The sequence below is a fragment of the Paroedura picta genome, chromosome 11, assembly GCF_049243985.1.
Source record: "Paroedura picta isolate Pp20150507F chromosome 11, Ppicta_v3.0, whole genome shotgun sequence".
Lineage (NCBI taxonomy): Eukaryota > Metazoa > Chordata > Lepidosauria > Squamata > Gekkonidae > Paroedura > Paroedura picta.
Genome location: NC_135379.1, coordinates 18472894 through 18497863, shown reverse-complemented (window position 1 = coordinate 18497863; position 24970 = coordinate 18472894). Strand labels below are relative to the sequence as shown.

General features: G+C 44.3%; 1 protein-coding gene across 3 annotated transcripts in view; it reads right to left on the bottom strand.

Annotated features, from left to right (window-relative positions):
• Positions 1-21341, bottom strand: part of FAM171A1 (family with sequence similarity 171 member A1) — a 74561-nt gene extending 53220 nt beyond the window's left edge. For 2 of the 3 annotated variants that reach the window (XM_077304707.1, XM_077304709.1), the window contains exon 1: positions 20878-21340. In XM_077304707.1, coding sequence (XP_077160822.1) covers positions 20878-20980 — 103 coding nt within the window. In that variant the 5' untranslated portion in view covers positions 20981-21340. Of the gene's footprint in view, positions 1-20877 lie in introns of all 3 variants that reach the window. The other variant, XM_077304708.1, reaches the window with a different exon arrangement.
• Between the last annotated feature and the right edge of the window lie 3629 nt (positions 21342-24970).

Here is a 24970-nt window from a genome sequence, read left to right as displayed (position 1 = left end):
AAAAAATTCATAGTTCAGCAGTGAAATCAGCTGTCAAAGGAGTCAGTGAGCTCCCCCTCACTGGCAGTCTTTTAACTTAATGGCATATACAATGTTAGATGAGTATGCGACTAAACCTAAGATGGTGTAATTGAGGTTGTTAGGTCCAGTTATTTTGCTGTCTCGGTAAATGTAGCAGCAAAACTGGCATCTGGGTTTATCGCAAGCTCCAGGACCAGTGTCCATGTTCAAATTAGTTGTTGTTTGAGATTTGGAGGGGGCTGTCTGCACACAGGAAAAGGTTGTCCCCCAAGTACTTGTGAAAGACAACTGTCATTATCCAGTAGATTTTGTAAGTTGCTGATGATGCGTTGACTTGTTTTGAAGTGAAAGCTGTTATGTGACCACTAGTGGTATTCTGTTGTTGTCTCTTTTGGGCCTGTGTTGCAATAGGATTTCACTGAGTACCAAAGGAGTCTCAAAGCGGCTTACATTCGCCTTCCCTTTCCACTCCCCACAACAGACACCCTGTGAGGGAGGTGAGGGTGACAGATATTACTGCTCAGTCAGAACAGCACTATCAGGGCTGTGATGAGCCCAAGGTCACCCAGCTGGCTGCATGTGGAGAAACGGGGAATCAAGCCCAGCTTGTCAGATTAGAAGATGCTGCCCTTGACCACTACATCACTATACTAGTTTCTGTCCAATTTGCATGGAAAACCATGAAGCGACACACCTGAGAAAATAGGATGTCTGCCTTCTGTTGAAACCATAGGAAAACAATACCAAAACAGAATTACAAAAACAAAACAATAATGAAATGAAACCATACAGAACAACCCAGAAATGGAACAGACCCTACTGGGACAAAACCAAAAGAAATAAAAGCAACTCCCATGCAGAAGTCTGCAAGAGACTGCTAGATAGTCTGACTTGAAAGGCTCAGAAGGCTGGGTCCATACACTGTCCATCTTCTTTTTAATTTCAGGTAACAGATAACATCTAGAAGTTGCATTCCTATTCATTTGCAAGACAACAGATCTTGGCCACCATTCAGAAATAGACAGCATAAAACTATAGGGCAGGGGTAGTCAACCTATGGTCCTCCAGATGTTCATGGACTACAATTCCCATGAGCCCCTGCCAGCAAATGTTGGGAATTGTAGTCCATGGACATCTGGAGGACCACAGGTTGACTACCCCTGCTATAGGGCAAGCATCGCTAGAAACTCCTTTAGATGCGTGGTTTTCATAATAATATAATACAGAATATTCTCAATTCAAGCAGGATAATGGAATGCAGTCTACAGAACGATGATTAAAATGTTAATGACATGCTAAGAAAGATACAGAGCGGTGGAACAAGTTTCTGTAGAAATCTAGACTAGACTCCCATTGAGACCCAAATGTCACCATTGTTCACTAGTTCTTTGGAATCTGGGAAAGCTGCAATGCAAATACACTCACTGTTTGTGTTCTGTTGGGTAGCATGACCTCTCCATGACAATATGATCCAACACCATCCTTTATTCATTTAATAATACTCCATGTTTGAACAGGCTTGGGTTACTCAGCTTTAGATCTCTGCAGACTAAATATGATCTCGCGAAGGCAACTTCGGCAAAATGAGGCAGTTCTTTCATGGTAAACCTCCCAGAGGCAGATCTAAAAGCACTTTATTTGCTAAGCAAAACAAAAAGGGTGTGACAAATAGTGAACGGAATGCCGTTGTGGGATAGGTTAGAATTCAGCCATGCTTGTTTAGCAAATATCAAAGAAAGGAAATGTTTTATTTGCTAACTTGGAGCAACGATACGCTTCCAGGGCTATTCCACCCTGTTTAATTATTGCCAACTTAAGTGGCAGTGTTAATCACTGTGATCGCTCCTAGCTCCTCCATCCAGAAAAGGAAAGTGTTGAAATAACCGCTACTTTCCATCTTCTATGACCATCTTTTCCAGCAAGCTAGCCTGAATCACACAACTAAGGAGCGATTAGTTCAGTGCATCTTGAAACATATTCGTTTCAAACACACATTTACATTGTGTTGGAACCCAATTCTTTGTCAGAATATTCAGTCCCGTTTGCGAATGAGAAATTAATTTGTATCCGAAGAGTTCCCAGTGCCTTTGATACGTTCTTTCAGAACAATACATCTGCCCGCGGATCTGTATCTCTTCGTATTTTATTTAAGCCTTTAAGAGCATGGTAATGGACGGACGTCACAGGAGAGATTGTAAACTGATATTTACGCAGCCCAAAAACTTTTTGAGCATTTCCTCTTCGGAGAGGAAGGAAGACGGATGCCTCTTCATTATTAAGCCATTTTTTTTAATAATAATTTTATTGTTTATTATTATATGAAGCATTTACAGAAAAGTTGTAAAGAGAAAGCGACCAGTTGATATGGTTTGCCATCTCTTTTAACATAGATATTTAGTTCTCATCACATATTATTCCTAGTCTAGAAGTTTTTACCATTTTTCTTAGCCAAGTGATTGTTAGTACATATGAGATCTATTATAGGAATACATTCTGTTATTATCTTAAATGATATTAGGTCAGTCTCCTTCATAAGTTGGCCCTAACCCAAGAATTACTACTGTTGTCTTGTTAATGCCTATAAAATATGGTTTGTCATCCTCTTTTGGCATACATATTAACATACATATTCAATTCCCATCGCATATTAATCCTGATCTAGGAGTTATTACCATCTTTCTTAACAGAGTAGTTGTTGATACATAGGAAGGTATAATCTATTATAAGGATATATTCTATTATTGTCTTAAGTGATATAAAGTCAGTTCCCTTCATATATTAGACCTGTCCTAAAGGTTGCTACTGCTTTTTTTTTTTTTTTTTTTCTTTCTCACAAGAAGCCAGGAGAATACTCCATTGTTCAGCTCATCTTTCAGGTGTTAAGGTGTTATTAAGCCATTTTTAAAGCAACTGGCTTCAGACTCTTCTATGGAATTCAGCCTCTTCTCACAGTGCGCTCTTCACAGAACTACATCCACCTTCAGATCCGAATTCAAAGGCCAATTTAAATCAACGTTGAACAAAATGTTAATTCCCTGAGTCGCTTCTATCACAAAGAAACAGAAGGTTGGACTAGGAAGCAGGCATGGACAAAGCGACCAAGGCCTGCCCAAGAACGGAAGCTATGGTTGCAAGATCACAAGTTAATTGAAACTTTTGAAACAAAAGATAACAGTGGGCTCATTTCCAAACCTTTATATTTTCTACCGTTGACGAGCCTTCTGTCTCATCCACAGTTGCTGAGCCTGAGCTTCTTAATTAAATGCACTGTCCAAATACAGCTAAAATCTCACAACTGTCTTTTTTTCTTCCTGCTCTTAAGTCAGTGGTACTCAAATGCCATTCTAAATCACAGGACCAATCATTCTGGATACCTACACTCGAGAAGAGTTTCAATTCTATGTATAGAAATAATGTTATTGATATTTTTTTAAGTGGACACTTAAAAGTGTCTGGAATAATGGGAGGGTGGAGGAGAGACTGCTGATGGAAGACCGGTGAAAAGGAACTCCATTAAGAGGTATCTGTGGCTGCCTAAATATTTTTTACCTTTGACAGATTCAGCATCTTTAATGGTTAAACCACATCCATCAGTACCCAGGACAGGAGGACAGGGTCTTCTGTTGGGCAAAGTTTGTTTTCCTTAGCAAAAAGCAGCTTCCGAAGGCAAATCTGGAACAGAGAACTTGGTGGAGAGGTGGAATTTTCCTCCCTCTGTAAACTTCTTCCCCACTCCAAATTCCTCCTGCAAATTGTTGCCCATTTCCAGAGAAAGGCCTAAATGGGACTTTGCACAGGATGCCTTTATTCCCCCGCCCCAACAAGCTTTGCAGGACTCTGAGGATGTTTTTATTAGGTTTCAGAGTGAACACTGTGTAATACAACTTCTCCCTGATATTAAGGATATCTACCTTATCTTGCGTTGGTCTGAAGCAACAGAACAAAGTTTGAGTCCTGGGGCACCTTTAAGACCAACAAAGTTGAATGCACACTAAAGTTTATACCCAGCATTAAACTTTGTTGGTCTTAAAAGAGCCACCAGACTCAACCTGCTCATTATACTGCGTGTGTGTTGATGTGTGTGTGCTCTTTTGCACTTTTTGTAAGAGAACTTTGACCGAAGAGAACTTTTTTGTTGCAAAACATCTTGGTAACAGCTGTTGATTAAGAACCTCTATGAGGCTACATTAACAATCGGAACACTGCATGTAGTTGGTATAATTGGAGTTCTTATTGACATACAGGGTAGTAAAAGAACATCAAAAACAGACAAGATTTACTCTAAATTAAGCCCATTATACCCTTTGCCACTAACACTGGATGGACACTGCCAGCAAGCCAAGGAACCATATGTCCGAAGTAGTTGAGAATGAATATGGTTACTCTGCCTGGTAAACATAAACACAGTTGCAGGTCAAGGCTTGAACCCCTTTCTTCTGAGCTCCACTGAGTGTGTCTGTCCAAGGACTTATACCATCCACCCCACAATCCACAGTGCACAAGAAAGAGAAGATAGTAAGATCACTTTGTTCCCTCCCCTGTGGAGTTCTGTATGTGAGTGGTGACACTGTTTGGCAAGAACATACAGGAAGCCATCATCAGGCCAATGGCCTATCCAGCCCGTGGCTCTGTGTCACACAGTGGCCAAAACCCAGATGCCATCCGGAGGCCAATCAGTGGGGCCAGAATTCTAGAAGCCCTCCCACTATTGCCCCCCCCCCCAACACCAAGAATAAAGAGCATCACTGTATATAGCTGACAACTGAGGGTCCTTTGCATACCATTCTGTGACTAGTCAGGGTCACTATGGTCTCCAGTTCTATTGCTCTGCTTGCGACATCTTGGAGTTGGGTCTTTGTTTTGTATTTTTCTCTCTGCTTATCCAGGGCTACTGGATAGTGATGCTGGTGCCACATGGATAATATGCTGGTGGACCTGAGCTATCCAGTAGGCACAATGTTTAAATTTAACAAATTAGAGATGAAGCAGAATACTGAATCATTCCATGCAGAGGAAAGGACACGCAGTAATGGATTTAAACTACAAGTACAACGGTATAGACAAGATATCAGGGGGGAAAAATTCACAGTCAGAGTAGTTCAGCAGTGGAATAGGCTGCCTAAGGAGGTGGTGAGCTCCCCCTCACTGGCAGTCTTCAAGCAAAGGCTGGATACACACTTTTCTTGGATGCTTTAGGATGCTTTGGGCTGATCCTGCGTTGAGCAGGGGTTTGAACAAGATGGCCCCTTCCAATTCTATGATTCTAAGGCACACACAGGCAAGAAAGAATAGAGAGGAAGGGAGTAGATACAACCCACCTGACCGAACTGATGTGACAGAATTCAGAATGTCTAAACAGGGCAAAGATGGATAGCCATTAGAAAGTGCTTTCTATCAATACCCTCATTGCTAATGTAAGCGCACCTTGTCAACGCCTACAGCACTATAAGACTGTCAGATTTAAAGCATCTCTAACATCTGGCTTGTTTATCTTTTTAAGAAATCCTGTACAATCTGAGAACAACAGAGAATGTCAACCACCTGCTTGGAAAATGTCTAATATGAATCATTTTTACATGGCAAATATTAAAATACAGTTAAGGTTCGGAGCATAAATCTTCTCATTCGGCAACGTACTCATACAGTCATGTTAGAGATCTTTAATTTTGCAACAATGCGTAATAAATCTCACCTATGGCAATTTACTGTGGTGTTTTTATAATGAGTTGTCTTCAGAGTTGGAATTTATAGACTGTATTCATATTTATGCTCCGCTGAACAATTCAAAATGACAAACTGAAGTTTGAGTAGGGCTCCTGCTTTATCAGCTGTAGCCTAGAAGCTATTTGAAACATAGAAATAGAAAATAGTGCAGCATCACCTGGTTTATACCAGACAGTATATGAGGTTCAAGTTTAAAGTTCCTTCTGTATATGAACTCCTTCCACGTGGAATTCTGGCTTTCAGGGCAAAAGGATTCTAACCTAGTCCTGGCCTTGATGTGCTCACTATCCATTTACAGGTGGCTTGACCACACTTCTTGTGGGAGTGTCCTATATTTCTACAGATCACCTTACTTTACATGGTGCATCTGTAGCAAAATTCATTATGGCAGTCCAATTGGTCTGGTCCTAACCTTAACATTTTTATCTCTGGCCCTCATTACAGGAAATTAGCTTCTACAAATAGTCTTGGAAAATAAAGGCTGCACTTATTTTTTTTTGCATGCAAACACACAACTATGTAATGAAAACATAACAAGAGTTTGAAGTGTTAAAAAGTCTTTATATTTTTTAACCCTCTGAGTTTTAACTAGGTTGACCAGTTCAACATATAAGCCAAGAATGAACGGAAACTGTGAAGCCATGAACTAAAACTGGCTGGCTTGCCTCACAGATGCATTTGATTGCAGTTCCAAAAATAGAGGAAAATCCATAAGGGATTGTAATTGCAGAACTTCTAGTATAAGCACACCACGTCAACATACGCGACACTGTAAGCTTGACAAAGTGAAGGCCTGTACATTATTATCTCTAACATCTGGTTCATTGTTTAGCTTAAAAAAAATTCATAGTATGAATAGCACATAGTGTCAACAAACCACTGGGAAAAATGCCCAACGTTTAACATTTTTATTTAAATTCTAAAAAATTACTGCCACTTGTAAGAGCAACAAGGGTACACATATTTGGCTAAAACTGTTGCAAACAGCAGCTGCTTTAGGGTCAAGTAGATTATGCTTATTAATCACAGGCCCACAAAAGGAGTATGGCAAGAAAGATGTAGGATTTAGGAGCAAGGCAGCTTCATAATCAATTTTTGTTGTCTGAAAGGGTCAGGAACTGTCTCCTCATTGTCCAGGTCTAAGCAAGGTTGAGAATTAGCTGCATGCAAGGAAAGATTTGCATAAGGCCAAGTCTAAAAACACCGATACTATACAAACACAAAATCAGATTCAGAAAGTACACTCAAGCACAGGATAAGGATTCAACATTAGAACCAAAACAAGGATCTGGAATCAGCAATTGAATTCATAGTAGTTGAGCTCAAGAAAAGAAAGAACACTGATTAACACAAATAGGAAATACACGCTGCTGAAAGAATTTTAGGCTTTCTAACATATCTGATGAAATACCTTGAAAATCTTGTTGCTAGATATTCTACTAGAGAGTAGACCAACACCTTCAGAAACTTTAGACACAATGTTGGTTCTAGTCAGCAGAAAGGGCAGCTAAGATACGTATCTAGTTAAAAGTTAAGGAAAGGTTGAGAAAGTAAGTCAAAGAGAAGGGAAGTAGGACAGTCTACTGAACTAACTGAACATTATATACTTCCCTATCCATTTCACTGTAACGGTTGGGTATCTTCCACCCATTATTTATTTTATTTTTTGGATTTTTAGATTGCCCTCCCAGGGTGCTGGCTCAGGACGGTGTACAGGGTGGTGCATAATACGCAATAATTAAGAGTGACTAAATTAAATTTTAAATTAATTTTTAAAAGCTAGCAAACATCTTAAAGTTGGCAACAGCAATTCCTTCCCCGTGCTTTTGGGGCAGGATCCCCAGAAAAAGTCAGGTTAGTCTAAGAGTAAATCAATGACAGTTTTAGAAAACCAGAGAATGTTAAAATTAAATTTACTTGAAGGCACCCTTTTTATTTACTATTGAAAATTTGAGTCCAAGCTAGTTCACGTAAGATATGCCAGCCAATATGACTGTTCCTGCATTATCTGTGCAATCCTCAACAGATATACCTTTCGAAGTTCGCTGAAGTCACTTTGTTTAGGACTGACTGCATGGAAGTCTCTGGTGCTACAGAGGTATCTCCTGAGTCACTGCCACAAACATTAAACAAGCAGGGCAGATGTGACCAGATGCATTATGATGCATCAACAGACCACGATCAGATTAATTATAAACCTGTCATCTGAGAAGATCCCAATGCCACTTTAAAGGGCAGAGAACTCAGACGATGAATTTGAGCTAGCTATTTTAAGACCAACACTTTGTTCAGAACACCTAGGTTCCTGGGAAGGCTATGTCACAGATCTGTTTTTAGGAGGGCAAGCTTTAAAGAAGAAGAAATTGGGCACGTATTAAAAACTCACTCATTCCGTTCCGGATTCATTCATCTATTCATCTCACATTCCTCCAAGTACTACACATTAATCTAACTTCTTTATTTTATTTTTATTATTGGATTTATATACTGCCCTCCCTGAAGGCTCAGGGCGGTTTACATGAAACTAGAACGATACAGGATACTCCATTCGTAATAATAACATAGTAATAACAATGTTATAGAATGGAGGAATACTGCAAAGAGCATTGAATTCAACTCATACTGAGGCCCAGTGGGTTGGGTGAATTTGCAGTGGTTGTAATTGGAGGGAGGCTTGGGGGCCAATGTGAAGCGGTGGTTCAGGTCAACCTCAACCAAATGCCTGATGGAGGAGCTCCCTTTTGCAGGCCCTGTGGAACTGTTTGAGTTCAGTCAGGGCCCTGATCTCCTCTGGGAGCTCGTTCCACCCGATGGGGGCCAGAATGGAGAAAGCTCTTGCCCTGGTTGAGGTCAAGCGAGCTTCCCTGAAGCATTAGAAGGTTGGAGATGATGGAGCGCTAGGCTCTAAACATAAAAAATTATAATAATTATAATAAAAATAATGATAAAAACTGTATCCAAGGAAGTCACATGCACACAGAAGCTCATAACATGAATAAAAATTTGCTGGTCTTAAAAGGTGCCACTGGACTCAAAATTTGTTCAATTATAAAAATTGTCATGTTGTCTTTTTTAAAATCTTTAGCACTACTTGGAAGTTCTGATACAAATGTTTTCCATGTTTCCCCACTCTCTAAAGGCCTTGGGGATTTATCTTCTTAAGGCTTCCTCTTTCCAAGTTCCCAACCCATGAGGAGTAAATGTTGCTCAAGGTTGCATACTCCCCCTGCTTTATTCCAACAGGAAACCCACAAAAGTATGACTCAGCCTTAACTTCAGCTGGAGCATTATTGGTGCCTGGGGGTTGGGGTGGAGAGAGGATGACTGGGCATTTGGGTCCAGGAATGGCTTTCAGCAGCCAGGTGGCTCTTAAGCAGCCTTCTGTAGCCCCATGCTCACTGGCCAGCTGTATTGCTGGGGGATGGAGGGGTCACCAGACCTGAGGGCTTCAGGTTACCATGATGTCTGCAGCTCATATTTAAAAGGAAGGGGGTGAAGGAATGCTGAGTATTTAGAGCCATCTTCCAATGAACCTACGCTGTTTTCACATTTTTATATCTGTTATTGCTACCCATCCTTGGCTATGTGTGCTGGGGGGGGGTCACTGGTTAACAGGGAGCAGGGACACTTCACATGAGAAGAACAGGCAAAGGATAAAAGCCAACTTTGTTCTTTAGGAAAGGAGGAAGTAGAAAATCTGAAGCTGGCAGAGGCCAAAAGGCGCTCAGGGAAACTGGAACTAGAAGAATACGTCAAGAATGGCCAAAAAAACACCAGGAAATGAGTACTGAGTCGGAACCCTGCAATCACACTTTCCCAAGGGAGAAAATATGCAGAAAGGAGAGCCACAATCTGTGACTAAATGGACTCCACGGGAAAAAGGATAAAGACAATAAATGTGCTCCATGTATGGATTATAAAAATTAAGGAAAAGGAGGAGGAGACAGCCAGGTGGCAGGGTCTAAATCCTGAAGGTGCTCAAGTAGCAAAATGACTGGTATCCTCACAAGACTGGCATGATGACCCCTGTGGCACAGGAAAGGGCAACGAGATGCAACGAGGATAAAGCATGCTAAATGCACCAATGTGTCAGGCTGCCGTGTAGAGCAACAGTGCAGGATGGCTACCTTAATAACTCTGACATTAACATTTTCTGTTTTGCTGTTAAACCAGCAGGTAGGGCCCTGTTCATTTTATGTAAAGAAAAGCACTTAGGAAGTTGTAAACAATGGGGAGGGGAGGGAATGAATTACGATGGCCATGAGCTCTCTAAAGCCTAGGTTTTATGGCTGATGATGATGCTCATGCTAAATAAATGACAACCTGAAGACAACTGGGAGATTTAGACTGCTGTCCTGCATTGATTCCTTACACAGAAGCTGCTGATGCCAGGGGGAGTTACCTGTATAGCTTGGCTTTACCCTTGCGGGTTAAATGTTGAGAAATCAGGTTTCGTTCTGATCAATAAATCCTTACCTAGGCAAAAAAAGAATCTCAAAGCTTTTCAGGAGTGTCCTTTAATGCTTCTGCAATCCTCTTTCCCCTTCAGCAACTACATTTTTTATGTTCCCTAATAGCTTAATATTCTGAAGTCTGTTCCAATTAGGGTTTAACTAAGGGCTTAAAGTGGTAAGGAAGCTTGGAATTCAGGCTACCGACAGTTTCCTTCTTAAAGTCACAAGCAGGCTCATGTAAGTGTATTTAAAGTCACCTTTTTATCCTTGAGCTCCCTAACAAGGGTATTTACGCAGTGCCAAGTCAACAACAACGCCGTCTCTTAAAGTGACAGCCCAGATGGAAGGAAAACTGCAGGCCTTTTGTGTCTTTCTTTATAACTACAGACCGCAACTGATGTTCATATCCTACGCTAGGACTGAAGGAAAGAACTGATGTGTGTAATGGAATGAACTATATGGGTTGTTTAAGCAAAATCTTATCATTCAGGTTAACCTTTAACATGGTAATCTCTATAGAGAAAGACAATCAGAGCTCTCAGTACCACAAATATTGTTGCCATTCAAGCACATATATAATAGCACCACCTGAAACATTTCTTGGGCAGCCCAATGCAGGACTGGCCCTTGAAGATTTAGAGCTGACTCCAAAAATTTGGAGTTGGTGATAGGAATCTTAAATATTGGTCTAGCGTGGGTCCCACAGTTACATCCAGGCAGAGATTCTGAAGTCACACAAAAATAGCTTATACTGACCCTTGTTCTTCTTATATCAAACAAAATGGTCCCTTCCCACAAACAAAACTCCAAAGTCCCTTATTGTGGAGTGAGGAACTAGGCAACCTTCCCTACTTGTGACATAAATATTATCCCCGGGACATAAAATATGAAGAACAAGACCTGTTTTTGGCCAGATCTACATGACAGCTGTTTAAAACAGCTGGCAATACATGAGACAACAGCTGTTAAGCCTGTGTCAAACCGCTTCCACATGTGCACACTGTAGAATAAATGCACCATTTCTTGTTTGACTGCACCTTCCTTCCAGGATCTGCTTCACTGCTGTAATGTTCATGTGGCTGGAAGCCCAATGATGCAATTGTCTAATCTCTTCACCTTCCTCCCAGGGGTGGCCAAACTGTAGCTCTCCAGATGTCTATGGACTACAATTCCCATGAGCTGGCAGGGGCTCATGGGAATTGTAATCCATGGACATCTGGAGAGCCACAGTTTGGTCACCCATGAGCCTACGCTAAATCTACACTGAGAACCAGCTTGGTGTAGTGGTTAAGATTGGTGGCTTCTAATCTGGAGAACCAAGTGTGATTTCCCACTCCTTCACATGCAGCCAGTTGGGTGAACTTGGGCCAGTCACGGTTCTCTTAGAGCTCTTCCAGCCTCACCTACCTCATAGAGTGTCTGTTGTAGGGAGAGGAGGGGTAGGCAGCTGTAAGCCACTTTGAGACTCCTTCAGGTAGTGAAAAATGGGGTACAACAAACCAGCTCTTCTTCTCTTATTCATGAAGCCCTCCATAGAAATCAATATTTCTTAAGCCCTAGCTACGAGTTTTCAAAATAAGACCTTTCAGCTTGTACAAAGTTATAATGCTAGATAAAACAAAGATCTGAAGGCTGGAAGCTTTTGTTGTTGTTGTTGTTGACAGCTTACTTGCGTCAATCTCATAGAATTTTCAAGGCTAAATCACCTTTCAGAGGTGATTTGTCAGTGCTGTCTCTGGAAGTGAATCTGCAGTTCCTTGGAACTGCACTTCCCATCCAAATACTGACCAAGGTTGACTTTGCTTGGCTTCTGGGAGCTGACAAGATCAGACTAGTACGAGGACCTCTTTACAGACTATGAAGGAATGATCCATCACCAAAGTCCTACTACTATATTTGAGTGAATCAGAAGAGGTAAAGATGGCACCAACCCTTCAAATTGTTTTCATTAAAATCTGGTGTTCCTACTATGTAGAAACATCTGATTCCCTGTGCAAAAATCACATGCACAAAGGAGCAACAGCAATAGCAATAGCAGCCACTGGTGTCATTGTGCCAGCATATTCAATATTACTGACCACAATCTGGCTTATGAAGAATTGTGAAACTCCACTGTCTTTGCCACCTTATTAGAGTTGCATCTGAATAAGCAGACTCTGTTCTCCAAATGCTCATGCTGAATATTTAAGACACACCTAGAAGAATTGGCTTTTTTACTCTTTGCACTACCCAAAGAAGTCTCAAAGCAGCTTACAATCACCTTCCCTTCCTCTTCCCACAACAGAGCTGAGAGAGCTCTAACAGGACTGCTCAGTGAGAACAGCACTATCAGGCCTGTGACTAGCCCAAGGTCACCCAGCTGGCTGCATGTGGAGATGCAGGGAATCAAATCCGGCTCACCAGATGAGAAGCTGCCACTCTTAACCACTATACCAAGTTGTCTCACCTAGCCTAAGAGAATAAAAACACAGGTTTATAGGTATAGTTTGTGAACATTAGCAGTTCATTGAGAAGAGGATACTACCATTAACACCTATGCTACTGAGGGTGTTACCATCCCACCCCTTACAGATGTTAATAAGCTCCAGTCTCTCACTTCATCCTTGATTTAATGTTTATTCTACTCTGTGTTGTTGGTTGGAAGCGTCTCCCACCTCTTCCAGGTGAACTGATTTCTCTTTTGATGGGATCTTGTTCCAAGTCAGCCTCCTTGTAACACACCCCTGTCCCGCACAATAAGTATGCAATGTAGCCAAATGGATGCAAACTTCTGTGTATCTCAGGAACTGAGTTCTGACTCATGAAAGCTCACACTGAAATAATTGTTGGTTCTTAAAGCAGGCTCCCGTGCAGTCCTGCTACAACAGAGTAACACGGCTACCACTCTGAGATTGTTAACACTTGACATTTGCAAGCCAAAAACTGCTAGACAGAGCCTTTCACTCACCTTCTGAATACTTTATCGCTGCTGCTATGTGGAATGCTGGAAAACTGAGAGAAGAGTTTTAGGATCGTAAGTGTCACAGCAGCAATAATCTTGTCTTATAAAATTTAAATGAATTTGCTTACAATGGCCGGTCAAGTCAATATGTCAGAACTATCTTCCCGTGTAAACACTTATTCATTCCTGATAGAAAGAAAACGTCTTGCAAATGATCACCTATAAAGGTATGTACTCAGTTCAGGGCCCTGCTCTCTATTCTTCCACTGAAGTATGGCAGATGTTCACAGAAGACATGGCCTTCTCGGTAGTAGCAGTCAGGAACTGCTTTCTAATGGTATCTCGTCTGGCTCACTCACCACAGAGATCAAGTGAATATGCTGCTACTTCATAGAGCTACTGGCAAAAGGATAATTATTTATCGATTCTACTGCTTTCTTCACGTGCTGGCTTTTATAGACCGATTGATATTCTTATGTGTTAGTGTTTTATTTGTGCTAGCTGCCTCGGGGGCAGAAAGATAGGACATAAATATTAATCTATTTCTCACATCGTTTGAAACTACACTATAAGGCTATTAGTAAAAAGATTTATAACGTTTAAGCCCATTCGGTGAAGCAGACAGAATGTGGGACACGGACTGAAAGATTTAGGTCAAAGCTGTGCAATCAAGTGGGCAGCCTTAGAAAGCCACTGTCTCTCGGTCTAACCTGAAGGGGGAAAAAAAATGGGACAGCCCCATAAATGTCACTCTATGCTCTGTGGAGGGAAAGCAGCATATGAATTGGGCAAAAGTGTTCTGATAACAAGAGACCCATGTCCACAGAGGTACAGGGAAAGTAAAAACCTCAAAAAATAAAATACCTATGAAATAATAACATGTTTAACAAGAGCAAATGTTTAAATTACACAGATATTATCATTTTCTACTATGAACGTGCCTAACCAAAAAAAATGGTTATAGAGGTAATCTAACTTCGTCAAATCTCAAAGAGTTCAAGAACTGCAAAGAGTCACCAAGGAAACTATTCTATGCCTTCGTGGCTTAAAGTTTTCTGCAAGTCAGGTTATGTTCTCAGAAAGGACTGGACCCGACCTGGATAGACCAAGTCTATCCTGGTCTACAACTTGATCTTGTCAGATCTTGAAAGCTAAGCAGGGTTGGCCCTGGCTAACACTTGAAAGGACGACCTCCAAGGAATACCGAGGTCGTGACGTGGGGGCAGACAATGACAAACCACTTCCGAATGCCTCTTGCCTGACAGTCTGACAATCATAGGATCTCCGGGCTATATTACACCCATGCCATTTGATAACTGGGCCAACATCAACCAGAGGCTGTCTCCCTTCCTTGTCCTCAACTGACCCTCTTAACCAGGGGTAGTCAAAACTGCGGCCCTCCGGATGTCCATGGACTACAATTTCCATGAGCCCCTGCCAGCAAACGCTGGCAGGGGCTCATGGGAATTGTAGTCCATGGACATCTGGAGGGCCGCAGTTTTGACTACCCCTGCTCTAAACCCTGAGCAACAGAGGTTCTGAGGAGAAAGATGGAAAAGATTCACGCTCACATACATGCAACATTACATTTCTGAAACTTAGCCTAGAATACAGCATTTAGACAAAACAAATACTAGCAAACATGCTCCTTCTCCATTTACACATTCACAGCAACCTTTTCTCGACGAACAATGAGCCTTAAAGGAAAAGTTCCTTTGAAAAACGTCAATCAATGTTTCCCGAAGGGCAATAGTGCATCATACATCAGAAGCCAAACATGTGCGGACATAATAGGATTTGTTTAGCGAGGATCCAGTGGCTGGAACACAAAGACTTTTATAGGGCGAAGCAAAGGAATTGCATCACAGTGACACTTATAATTGTGTTTCTTTGAACAGAGGATTCCTCCTCCCCACCCCCTAACTCCCCCCCACTACTTTTAAAATCCCCTCCATTACAAAAGTGGTGTGGCATTTGATACAAAAGGGGGACAGTACTCTTTGACCAAACAACTCTAAGGGCCTCTTGGTCTCACAAAACTTCTTAGGCTTGATTTGTGATACTAGAAAAGCAAAACATTATACATGGAGCAACTTTGCACAGGCTTAGCTCCACATTTAGATTATGCAGCACCCAGTGGAAAGCAGCTACATTTGGTTAGCTTGCACACCATCGACCCTTAGCCTTTGTCAACTTGATTGATTGATTTCTCCCAACATAAATGATAAAACCCGACATAATTAAAACATTATCAATCCCCCCCTACGCTCAAGTCCCAGTGATGAAAAACCCCCAGCTCCACGTTTTCCAGCCACCCCTCCCCAGGGCCTCGGGGAAAATCCAGGGGTGCCGTTGCTCATCTTACTGTTGTCTAATTAAGCCTGATATGGAGACTAAGCACTTTTCTCTTGATGCAGCAGAGCACAGATGAGGAGCTGAGCTGCTTGAAGTCACAGAGGAAAGCCAAAGTTAAATCAAGCCTCACACCCACCACATTTACATTAAGACTTGAGCTGCAGCTGATGAGTTAAAACCTGGGATAGAATTCCAATGGGGGTTTCACTCGACTGACTGTTCTCCTTCTACCCTACACACAAATATATTCTACTCCCGAAGGTTCATTTTCCTGTACTGGGTATAATTTTAAACAGTCCTCTGATCCAGACACTGATCAACCATCTCAGTAGGATTATCAGCCCTGGATTGAAAAATCACCTGGAGACTTTGGGGGTGCAGTCAGGAGTGGATGGGATTTTGGTCAGGGAGGGGTCTCCGTGTTGTATAATGCTGGGGAGACCACCCTCCAAAGCAGCCATTTTCTCCAAAGGAAATGAGCTTCTTAGTCTGGAGATGACCTGGCATTCCAGGGCATCCCTACACCTCGGTGATATTTAGGCCACAGTTCCATAATATTTGAGATCCTGGACTTGGGGCTCTTGCTACCCCCCATAAAAGTGGGGGTGCAAACCAAGGCTGCTGAGGGGGGAAGGGGAGGGATATAACTTCAGGGGGAGGGGTCTGCCTGGGGAGGGGCAAAACCAAGGCAGATCTTGAAATTATTTTTGTTATGACGATATAGAATGAGTGGGGCTAGCAGTAACCCTTGGCAGCCATGACTACAATTGCTGACTCTAAAATCAAAATAAATATGTCTATCTATGCCTCACGATATAATCATCATGATTATTAGTAATAATTTCATATACTGACCGCCATCTCCAGCTCTGCTGGCTCACAGTGGTTTACAACAATTAAAAAAGAACAAAACAGTACGAAAAAAACCTTCTCCCACCCACCCATACCATAAACCCCGGACCCCCAGCTCTATACCCACCCCACCCCACAGCCGGTATGCCCAAGGAAGATGGTAAAATGGCAGTTTGGGGACTGTCCATTTTGGCCTGCATCATAATGCAAGCCATAATGAGGACAATTCCTCATTAATAATTACCATTTCATGTTTCATTCCACAAACAGCCAGGACATTTAGTGAGAGACTGTACTTCCCGTCTTTGCAGCCTCTTTAGCTTTCTTGATATGGGTGTTCCAATCCAAGGCTATTCTTATCCCTGACTCTACCTGTTCAAAAAGCCACACTATAAAAGACTCTGCTCTTCCATCAACTAATGGAATCACTTATACCGCCTCCTCTTGAGACATCCTCTCAACAGTTCCGATGGATATCCTCACATTCCAAAACTCAACTTAACATGGGTAGCAAAACGTACAACAAACGACTGACTTTTGTGATACAGATGTCTGTCTACAAGAACAGGATTATAACATCACATGCTACCACACTTGGCCAAACATTTTTTTTAACACTACATGGTTCTCTGCATGTAGTCTGCTGGGATTTATAAAACCCACAGAAAAAGAACAAGAACCCAGCAAATAATCCATTGGGTTTAGTACCTTTTTTTAAAACAACACAGCAGTAAACCTTAAGTTTCCAAATGCAGATGACAGAATTTGACTTCACCATAAATCAATGTTCCTTGCTCACTCAAGAGTGACATCACTACAAGCAGAAAAGGGAGTCAACCTTTAAAGAGAGATAAAGTGAGTCCCCAGTACAGTAGTTACACAATAACAGCTGACTACCCATTTTTAAACCTCTTCCTTGATTTACAAATCTAGCCATTCTGTAGCTGCTATAGTCATTGCTCCTTTTAGATAATACGTAAAGACAGTGTAAGCCATCTTTTTTAAGCTATAAAAAGCCATGCATTCACAGTATAAAATTAACACAGGAGTGATTTAACTAATATATTAGGAATTTCAGCTAATAGATAATAAAGAGTATATGTATTCTAAGTATCATTATTGTGATAATCTACAACCTTATTTTTAAGAAATTTCCCTATAAATAGCACAATGGGGACCACTGCTAATACTCTGGTACAATGCTATACTACCAAAAAAGAATAAACCGTAGGCTTCCTTCGCAAAATGTATTAACTGGATACAAATAAGCCTGTTAATTACTAGTGGCTTTTCCAAGAAATTGAACTGACTACCATCCTATACTGAGGCACACCTTTCTAATCCCACTGATTTGGTAAAGTAGAATGCAGTTCGGGATAGCACTGCAATTCTGTGTCTTCAGCCCTAACACCACCCAAAAACCCTACATTATCTCAATACAAGTCATCATTTGTGGGTATTTATAATTATAATAATATCTTCTCTTCACCAAGCAATAAAAGGTAAAGGTATCCCCTGTGCAAGCACCGAGTCATGTCTGACCCTTGGGGTGACCCTTGGGGTGACGCCCTCTAGCGTTTTCATGGCAGACTCAATACAGGGTGGCTTGCCAGTGCCTTCTCCAGTCATTACCATTTACCCCCCCCCCCAGCAGCAAGCTGGGTACTCATTTTACCGACCTCGGAAGGATGGAAGGCTGAGTCAACCTTGAGCTGGCTGCTGGGATTGAACTCCCAGCCTCATGGGCAAAGTTTTCAGATGGCTGCCTTACCACTCTGCGCCACAAGAGGAATATGCAACATTTATTGCTTGGAAGGTCATGAAAACTGCATTGACATGATAGATCCTATCCCATCTTCCACAGGGTCAGTTCTCTTTCCATTCACACAAGAGGAACAGGATTCTACCGATTTCCCCAACTACCACCACATTCCAGGCCCCAATGTTGCACCCCACATCATCCCAGGAGCTCTATGAATCCCAGCAGAGGAGGGCAAGTTCTACTTTAGGCTGATCTTGCACTGAGCAGGGGGCTGGACTACGTAGCCTGTACGGCCCCTTCCAACTCTGTGATTCTTTGATACTCTGTGATTCTTTGATACACAGCCATCAACCCAATGGTTGCAATCCCATGCATAGCTATATTCACTGATGTCCCATTGAGGTCAGTGGGACTTAACTATATCTAAATCCATGCTGAATTGTGGCCAAGAAGATCAATACCAATTCACAAGGGCACTTTCAATTAACAACCCACATTTTCACAAAGCTGAAGTAGGGTGACTGCACGTAAATAGTTATAATGAGAATAAAACTTAGTTGGTCGTTAAGGTGCCTCTGGACATTTCCCACATCTTCAAAGTGAGTGACATACTTAGGAACTGCTTTAACTCAATGATCATCCTCTCCATCAAGTCCCCCCCCCCTCCACTTCCCCCACAGTTTGCAGATTTCCCAAGCAGGGGGAGGAGGGACTTAACACATTCAAAAAGTCAATTGCCATAACCCTTTTAAGCAAAGCTGAGCTTATAAACCTGAAGTTAACCCCCAGGATAAGAACTAAAGGGGGTGAAGATGCAATGTGCGTATTAGAGAAGAGAGACAACTACTCATTCATAAATAAGGACCCAACAATAGTAAAGTGGATAATGGCCATTTCCCTTTGCACTGGGAGCAAAATGGTGCCATTTAGAGGGGCCTGTCCTTTACATCAACATCTTCAAAGACTTCAGTCACAGAACAAGGGACTTCCCCATCATGCAGAAAAAGGCCAGAATCCAGTAGTCCCTTAAAGACTAACAAAAATGTTGACAGAGCGTGAACTTTCGTGAGTCACTGTTTGCTTCTTCACTCTTTTCAGCTGCTACTAACACAGCTACCCATCTTGATCTTTTCCCAGCCTGAATACTGGACACATGCTCTTAGGTCGCCTGGCAGAAGGCTGCTTGCAATGAATAAGTGTGCTCCTTACACAACTATAAGCTCCACTGAGAATTTCGGCCACAACTACCCAACACCTGTAATGCCCTGCAGCAGGTAATTCTTAACCAACCCCAAGGTCTAGCTTGCTGCATTGGTATTAGATGTTTTTTGAAAGGGTCTCTTTCTGAAATATGCAGAAATACGCCTGGGGAGAAAGCATTTACTTCAACAAAGGAAGCTCGAAGTGCAACATGGAACCCTGACGAAATGGTGACTGAGTCTTTCTCCCACCTCGAGTATTGTCAGGGGGCTGTCACGTGTGCAATACACAGGTGCATTCTGCTGATGAAAAAGCATCGCAGGAGGGAAGGATCCACGGAACCCTGTTTTTACTTGGCTAGGATTGGGGCTAATACAATCGATCTATTTTGGCACCCCCTCCTACTGGTTCAGCAAGTGGCAGAACACAGGGTTCCCCGCCCCCAGCCCGCGTGGGGGTGGAAATCAAGAGCAAAGAGGTCGACTTCCAGTCATTTCTCCAGATCCCAAGCCAAATGAACCCAGTGCTCGTGTATTTTTATGACACGCCGTAAAACCAAGCTCGGAGAGTCCCCAACCCTACACAAAAGGCACCATAGAAGATGACAGGATGAGCAGATGTCAAGCCAAGAAATCCAATGCAATGGGGGTTGGGGAAGAGGAAAACTTTCCCGGTCTGCTTCAGCGTGTGCCCTGCGGCCTGGGAAGGCCCACAAGGGACCAGCAAGACCACTGGCACCAGTGGGCACAGGGGAGAGAGACAAGGGCAAAAAAGACACGGTGGCAGGGACAATACAAGCACCTGGTGGAGCTCTGCTAAGCAGGAGCCATCATGAAGCGGCGCCCTCAGGAGAGAGCACCAAGTCGCCAGCAGCAAAGAACAGTTTGCGAAGGGCTGGAAAAGCAGAGGGTGGCCAGATGGCCTTTTTTTCCCGCCGCCCAATGTCCTGCATTCTAAGGGCAGGTCCTCCTACTTGAGGCAGACAGCACACACTGGCTACCCTTTCCCCACTGGACAGCGAGGGCGAGGGCCGTCCTTGCCCCTCGCCCCCTCCGGAGCATTTGGATTCAGCCCGGAGGGAGCGGGGGCGGGGACGAGGCAGTCGGCACCGACGGGAGCAAGTCGGGGAGGCACCCGCAGCGCCCATCACCAGGGCCTCGCCACCCCCGGCTTCCCGGAGCGCGCAAGGGGCACGGGTGGCCACGGGCGCGGGGAAAGCGGGTCTGCAGCGCCGGGTGCGAGGCTGGGGGGACGGCGGCGTGCAAAGGGAGCCTTATGCGCGCACAAAGCGCCGAGCAGGCGCCCGTAACAAAAGCCCTCGCAGGCTGCTCCTCAGCCAGGCGCCCCTGCGGCTTTCTTCGGCGCCGCCCCCCCCCCCCCAGGGAGAATCGACCCCGCCGCCCGGCCCCAGCCCCGGCACAATGCAGGCCCCGGAGACCCTGCCCAAGGGCGGCTGCTGCTGCTGCTGCCGTGGGCGCAAGACAGCGCGCCCCGCCAGCGGCCCCTTCCTTCCTTCCCTCCCTCCCTCCCTCCCTCCCTGGCCGGCCCCCCCCGCTCTCCGCACCGACCTTGAGCCGCATCGGGCGCCCCTAAGGTTTTCGTCACCGCCTTCCACACGTTGCAGCCCAGCAGGCAGAGCAGGAGCGCCGCCGCCGCCGCCGACCTGCCCATTTTGCACCGCCGTGGCGACTGCAGCCGAAGCCGCCGGGGAAGGAGGAGGAGGAGGAGGAGGCGGGGGGGAAGGAGGCGGAGGGAAGGAGGGAGGGAGCGCGGAGGGAAGGAATCGCCAGAGCGCTGCCCAAGCGGAGGAGGAGGAGGAGGAGGAGGAAGAGTCGCAATCAGGGGCCGGCCTGCGCCGCGCCTCCCTCCACGCTGCCTGCCGGCGCCGCTTCGGCCCTCTCCGGTGGCGGCATCGTTCTCCGGCCGCTGCACCCGGGCAGCCTCCGGCGCCGCTTCCTCCCACCGCCGCGGCCGGGTGGGCTGCGAGGGGGCGCGGGCGGGCGGCGGGCGGATCTCCCTCGAGGGGCGTCCAGGCGCCTCCGCCGCTTAACCCCTTCCCGCCCCTCTTCCTCCTCCTCCCTCCCTCCCCGATTGCAGAACAGACAAGAGGCCGGGGCTAGCAGCGCCACCTGCTGGCTAGTCCGCGCCTCCTTCCCGTAATCCGAATTGAGAATCGGAGTACGAGTTAATCGTTCCCGGGGAGGGGAGGGGAGGACGCCCACCCCCACAGACCTGGGTCCGAAGCATCATTTGTCTGGCCCACCCGGTACAAAATTGTAATATGGAGCATCAGGACATCCTTCCAATCTCATGAGTTATAAATGTCTGCTAACGGATTTATAGGTTCGGAATCAGGGGGAAAGGACCCATTTAGCATCTCCACCCTGTCTGCGACCCCATCATGGCTCCAATTTCTGGAACTACTTCTATACCTTGAGCATGGGACAATTTAGATCATGCCTGTTTTCAGCGCAATGTCTGTTTGGCCGAGGGACTTTGCAGACAAAAGAACTTTGTGTCTGAACATGGAGGCAGGTTGAGGGCAGAGTGCCAGCTTTGTGTATAATAACTCTTGGGCACAATCCCTGGTATATCCCTGGTCATGGAGCAGGTGACTTGAAAGACCTCTTTTTCAGACACTGTAGAGCAACCTTTTTACTGCTGAGAAACCCCAAAAGTGGTGTGATGGGAAGAACATGGCTGGGAAGCCTAGCTGTGTACACACCCACCTGGGGCCTCCCCTTCCCACCCCCTCCAGGCCCATCATTGGCCATCTTTGGGAGGCGGTGTCATATCACCCAATAAATGTTTAACGAATTCAAAAATATATATTAAAAATTAATTCCCATTTGGGAAACCCTTTCAGGGCCATCAAGAACCCTCAGGGTTTCACAAAACCCTGGTTGAGAAACCTGTTGTGGAGCCATTGTCAATTAGAACAGCCCTTGATAGACCTTTCCCCACACAAAACAACTTCACAAGGGGTCCAAAACTCATTTAAACTGAGCTGGTACCCATGCAGAACAGCTGGGCATGTCTAGCAAGCCTGACAACAGAACACCCACTCGAGCTACAGATGCACACTGGGCTGCTTTAGAACAGGAGCAGTCTGGATCCAGTGAGATGTTGGGCCCATGCAAGCTTGCATGGGGTGCCTTATTTTGCCTTACCTATGCCCCCTCTAAAACAGGCCTTAGGCTGGACCTGGAGGTGCTGCCAAAAACAAGCCCCCCTATCACATCTGGAAGTACTTGACATATATATCATTGCCACCCACAGAGATGACTCCAAGGTGTACTTTTTGCATGCAGAAGACCTTTTAAAACCACGTTCTGGTGCACGGGCAACTGAAGCTACCCTGGTTGGTTGCTGGCATCAACCTGACAAGCTGTATGTTTGACCACTCATCTGTTGAGGATGTGTGGCAGAATGCGTGGGGAAACAGTGGCCTGAATGAATTCTGTGTTGTGAGTCCAAGCCACTACTGGACAACAGAGGTGTGGAGAGGACTTTCACAGCTAGGAGGTGCAATTACTTATCACAGGAGTGAGTAACCATTGTGTAACTGTCCTTACTCTACTCTGAGATGATGACTGAATATTGTTGGAAAGTTATAACGGCAAAGTTTCTGTTCAAATCCCAATTCTACCATGGAAACTCCCTGGGTGACCTTGGGCCAATCACTGTGATGTAGCCTAGCCTACCTCGCTACATTGTTGTAAGGATAAAACAGAGAAGAGAACAATGATGTTGTAAACTGTTTGGGGTCCCTGCTGTGGAGAAGAGCAGAGTAAATATCCAAGTAAATAAACAGACCAATAAACAAGGGCCACATCTTACAATCTAAGCACAGACCCTATGAGGATTGCCCTCCCTCTCAAACCTGAGATTCATTGTGGATATTTCTTTGTTTTTCAGGGGCCAAATGGTAAGGAAAAGAAAAGTTCTGTGTTCACAAGGAGAAAAATGAGATGACCCCAAGAGCAAATGCCAGCTGCGTTGAGTCACCCGAAATAAAGCTGTTCAGTGTGTTGTCTGAAATCCAAATTACAAATGACTGCATGTGTGTGTTAATGCACAGGAAGAGCCAGCTGAGCTCCTGACCCTTGTTAACACATCTTCATGTTGTTGAATTCTTGGGCTGTAACGTGTGTCCTATCTTACTGCTTTTGCTAAACTGTTGACGGAAGCCATCCATTTACCATAGACATAGAGGATTTTCATGGCACAGAGTTAAAAACAAAACAAACCCTGATTAGAAAACCATTGCCACATGGTATCATCCTAAATATTGAGTTAAGTGGACTTAGAAGGGCATAATTCTCCTTGGGCGGGACTAAGGTCACATAAACGTACACTTTCTTTGGGAATATTGACTGTGCAGGCTGTTGGCCTAGGATGGCTGTCTCGTGTTTATCTGTACAATCCTGAATTCATAGGGGTTAGGAATTCCTATGCCTGTCGCAAATCATCAAGCAGGACAAAATGGGGGTGGGAAGGGAAAGACCGATTCTGCACAGAGGCGTAAAACTCACACCACCTCCTGCTTGCAAATGCAGGATTGGAGCGGTTCCAGAAGCAGTAACCGAGCCAGAAAATATAAGGTAAAGCCAAACACAAGAATGGAGATAGCTTGTCTCTGCTCTCTTTTTATAGCAATTTTGTACCTTGGGGTCCAGGGGCAGGGCACAGTAGCCCGAAGACAAAGCTTTGATGTGATCAATGAGGCAATATCAAAGAAATGGATGTTTGTTAATAAGCAAACCAGACTCTCATAAAGAAACTAATAGGCCATTGAGGGAACCTCTGGATCTGGCGAAAGACTTTGGGTGTGTCCTTAGGAGTATGTCAGTAATTAAAGGATAGAAGGAGAGGAGGGAGCTGCTAGAAGGATGCTTTCACCAGGAAGAGATATTAGAGTGAAACAATACAGGACAGTTAATTAGATCAGCCACTGGTCCTGTGTCTTTATTCCACATGTGCTCAGATAGTGGAAGAAACATACTTTCCAGCCCTTTTTGTGCAGATAATTGCAATAATCCAGCCAGGAGATGTCTTGCGGGAAACCTGCCATCACACAGAATCTGCCATTTTTGTCATGCAAAGTATTGTGGGTAGCCACGTGTTTGGCCTGACCTGTCTTGCTTATAGTGATTGAGAAAAAAATGGGAGATTGCAATTGCTTTCCTCTGCACAGTGAAAGGCATACCTGAGGCATATCAGCAGGGGATGGGGCAGTGGGAGGGCTAGTGTTGCTAGATCCCGATTGGTAAACTCCTAGAGATTTAGGGATAGAGTCTGGAGAAGCTTGGGAATTCAGCAGGGTACAATACCATAGAGTCTGTCCTCCAAAGCATCCATAAACTGAACTCTAGTCTGGAGATGAGGTATAATTCTAGGGGATCCCCAGATCACACCTGGAGGCTTGCATCTCTACTGGGGATCCAAAACAGCTCACAACACTGTTCCCCTTTTTTAATTTTAGGTTGGGCTGCGCAAAAGGGACTGGCCCAAGGTCACCCCGTAAGCTTAATGGCAGAATAGGGACTTGAACCCAGCTTTCCTAGATTCTAGCTTGACAATTTAGCCACTACACCACATTGGCTCTCTCACCCAAATCAGTCTGCATAACCTGCTCTGTCCACAACCAGGCACTAGGAG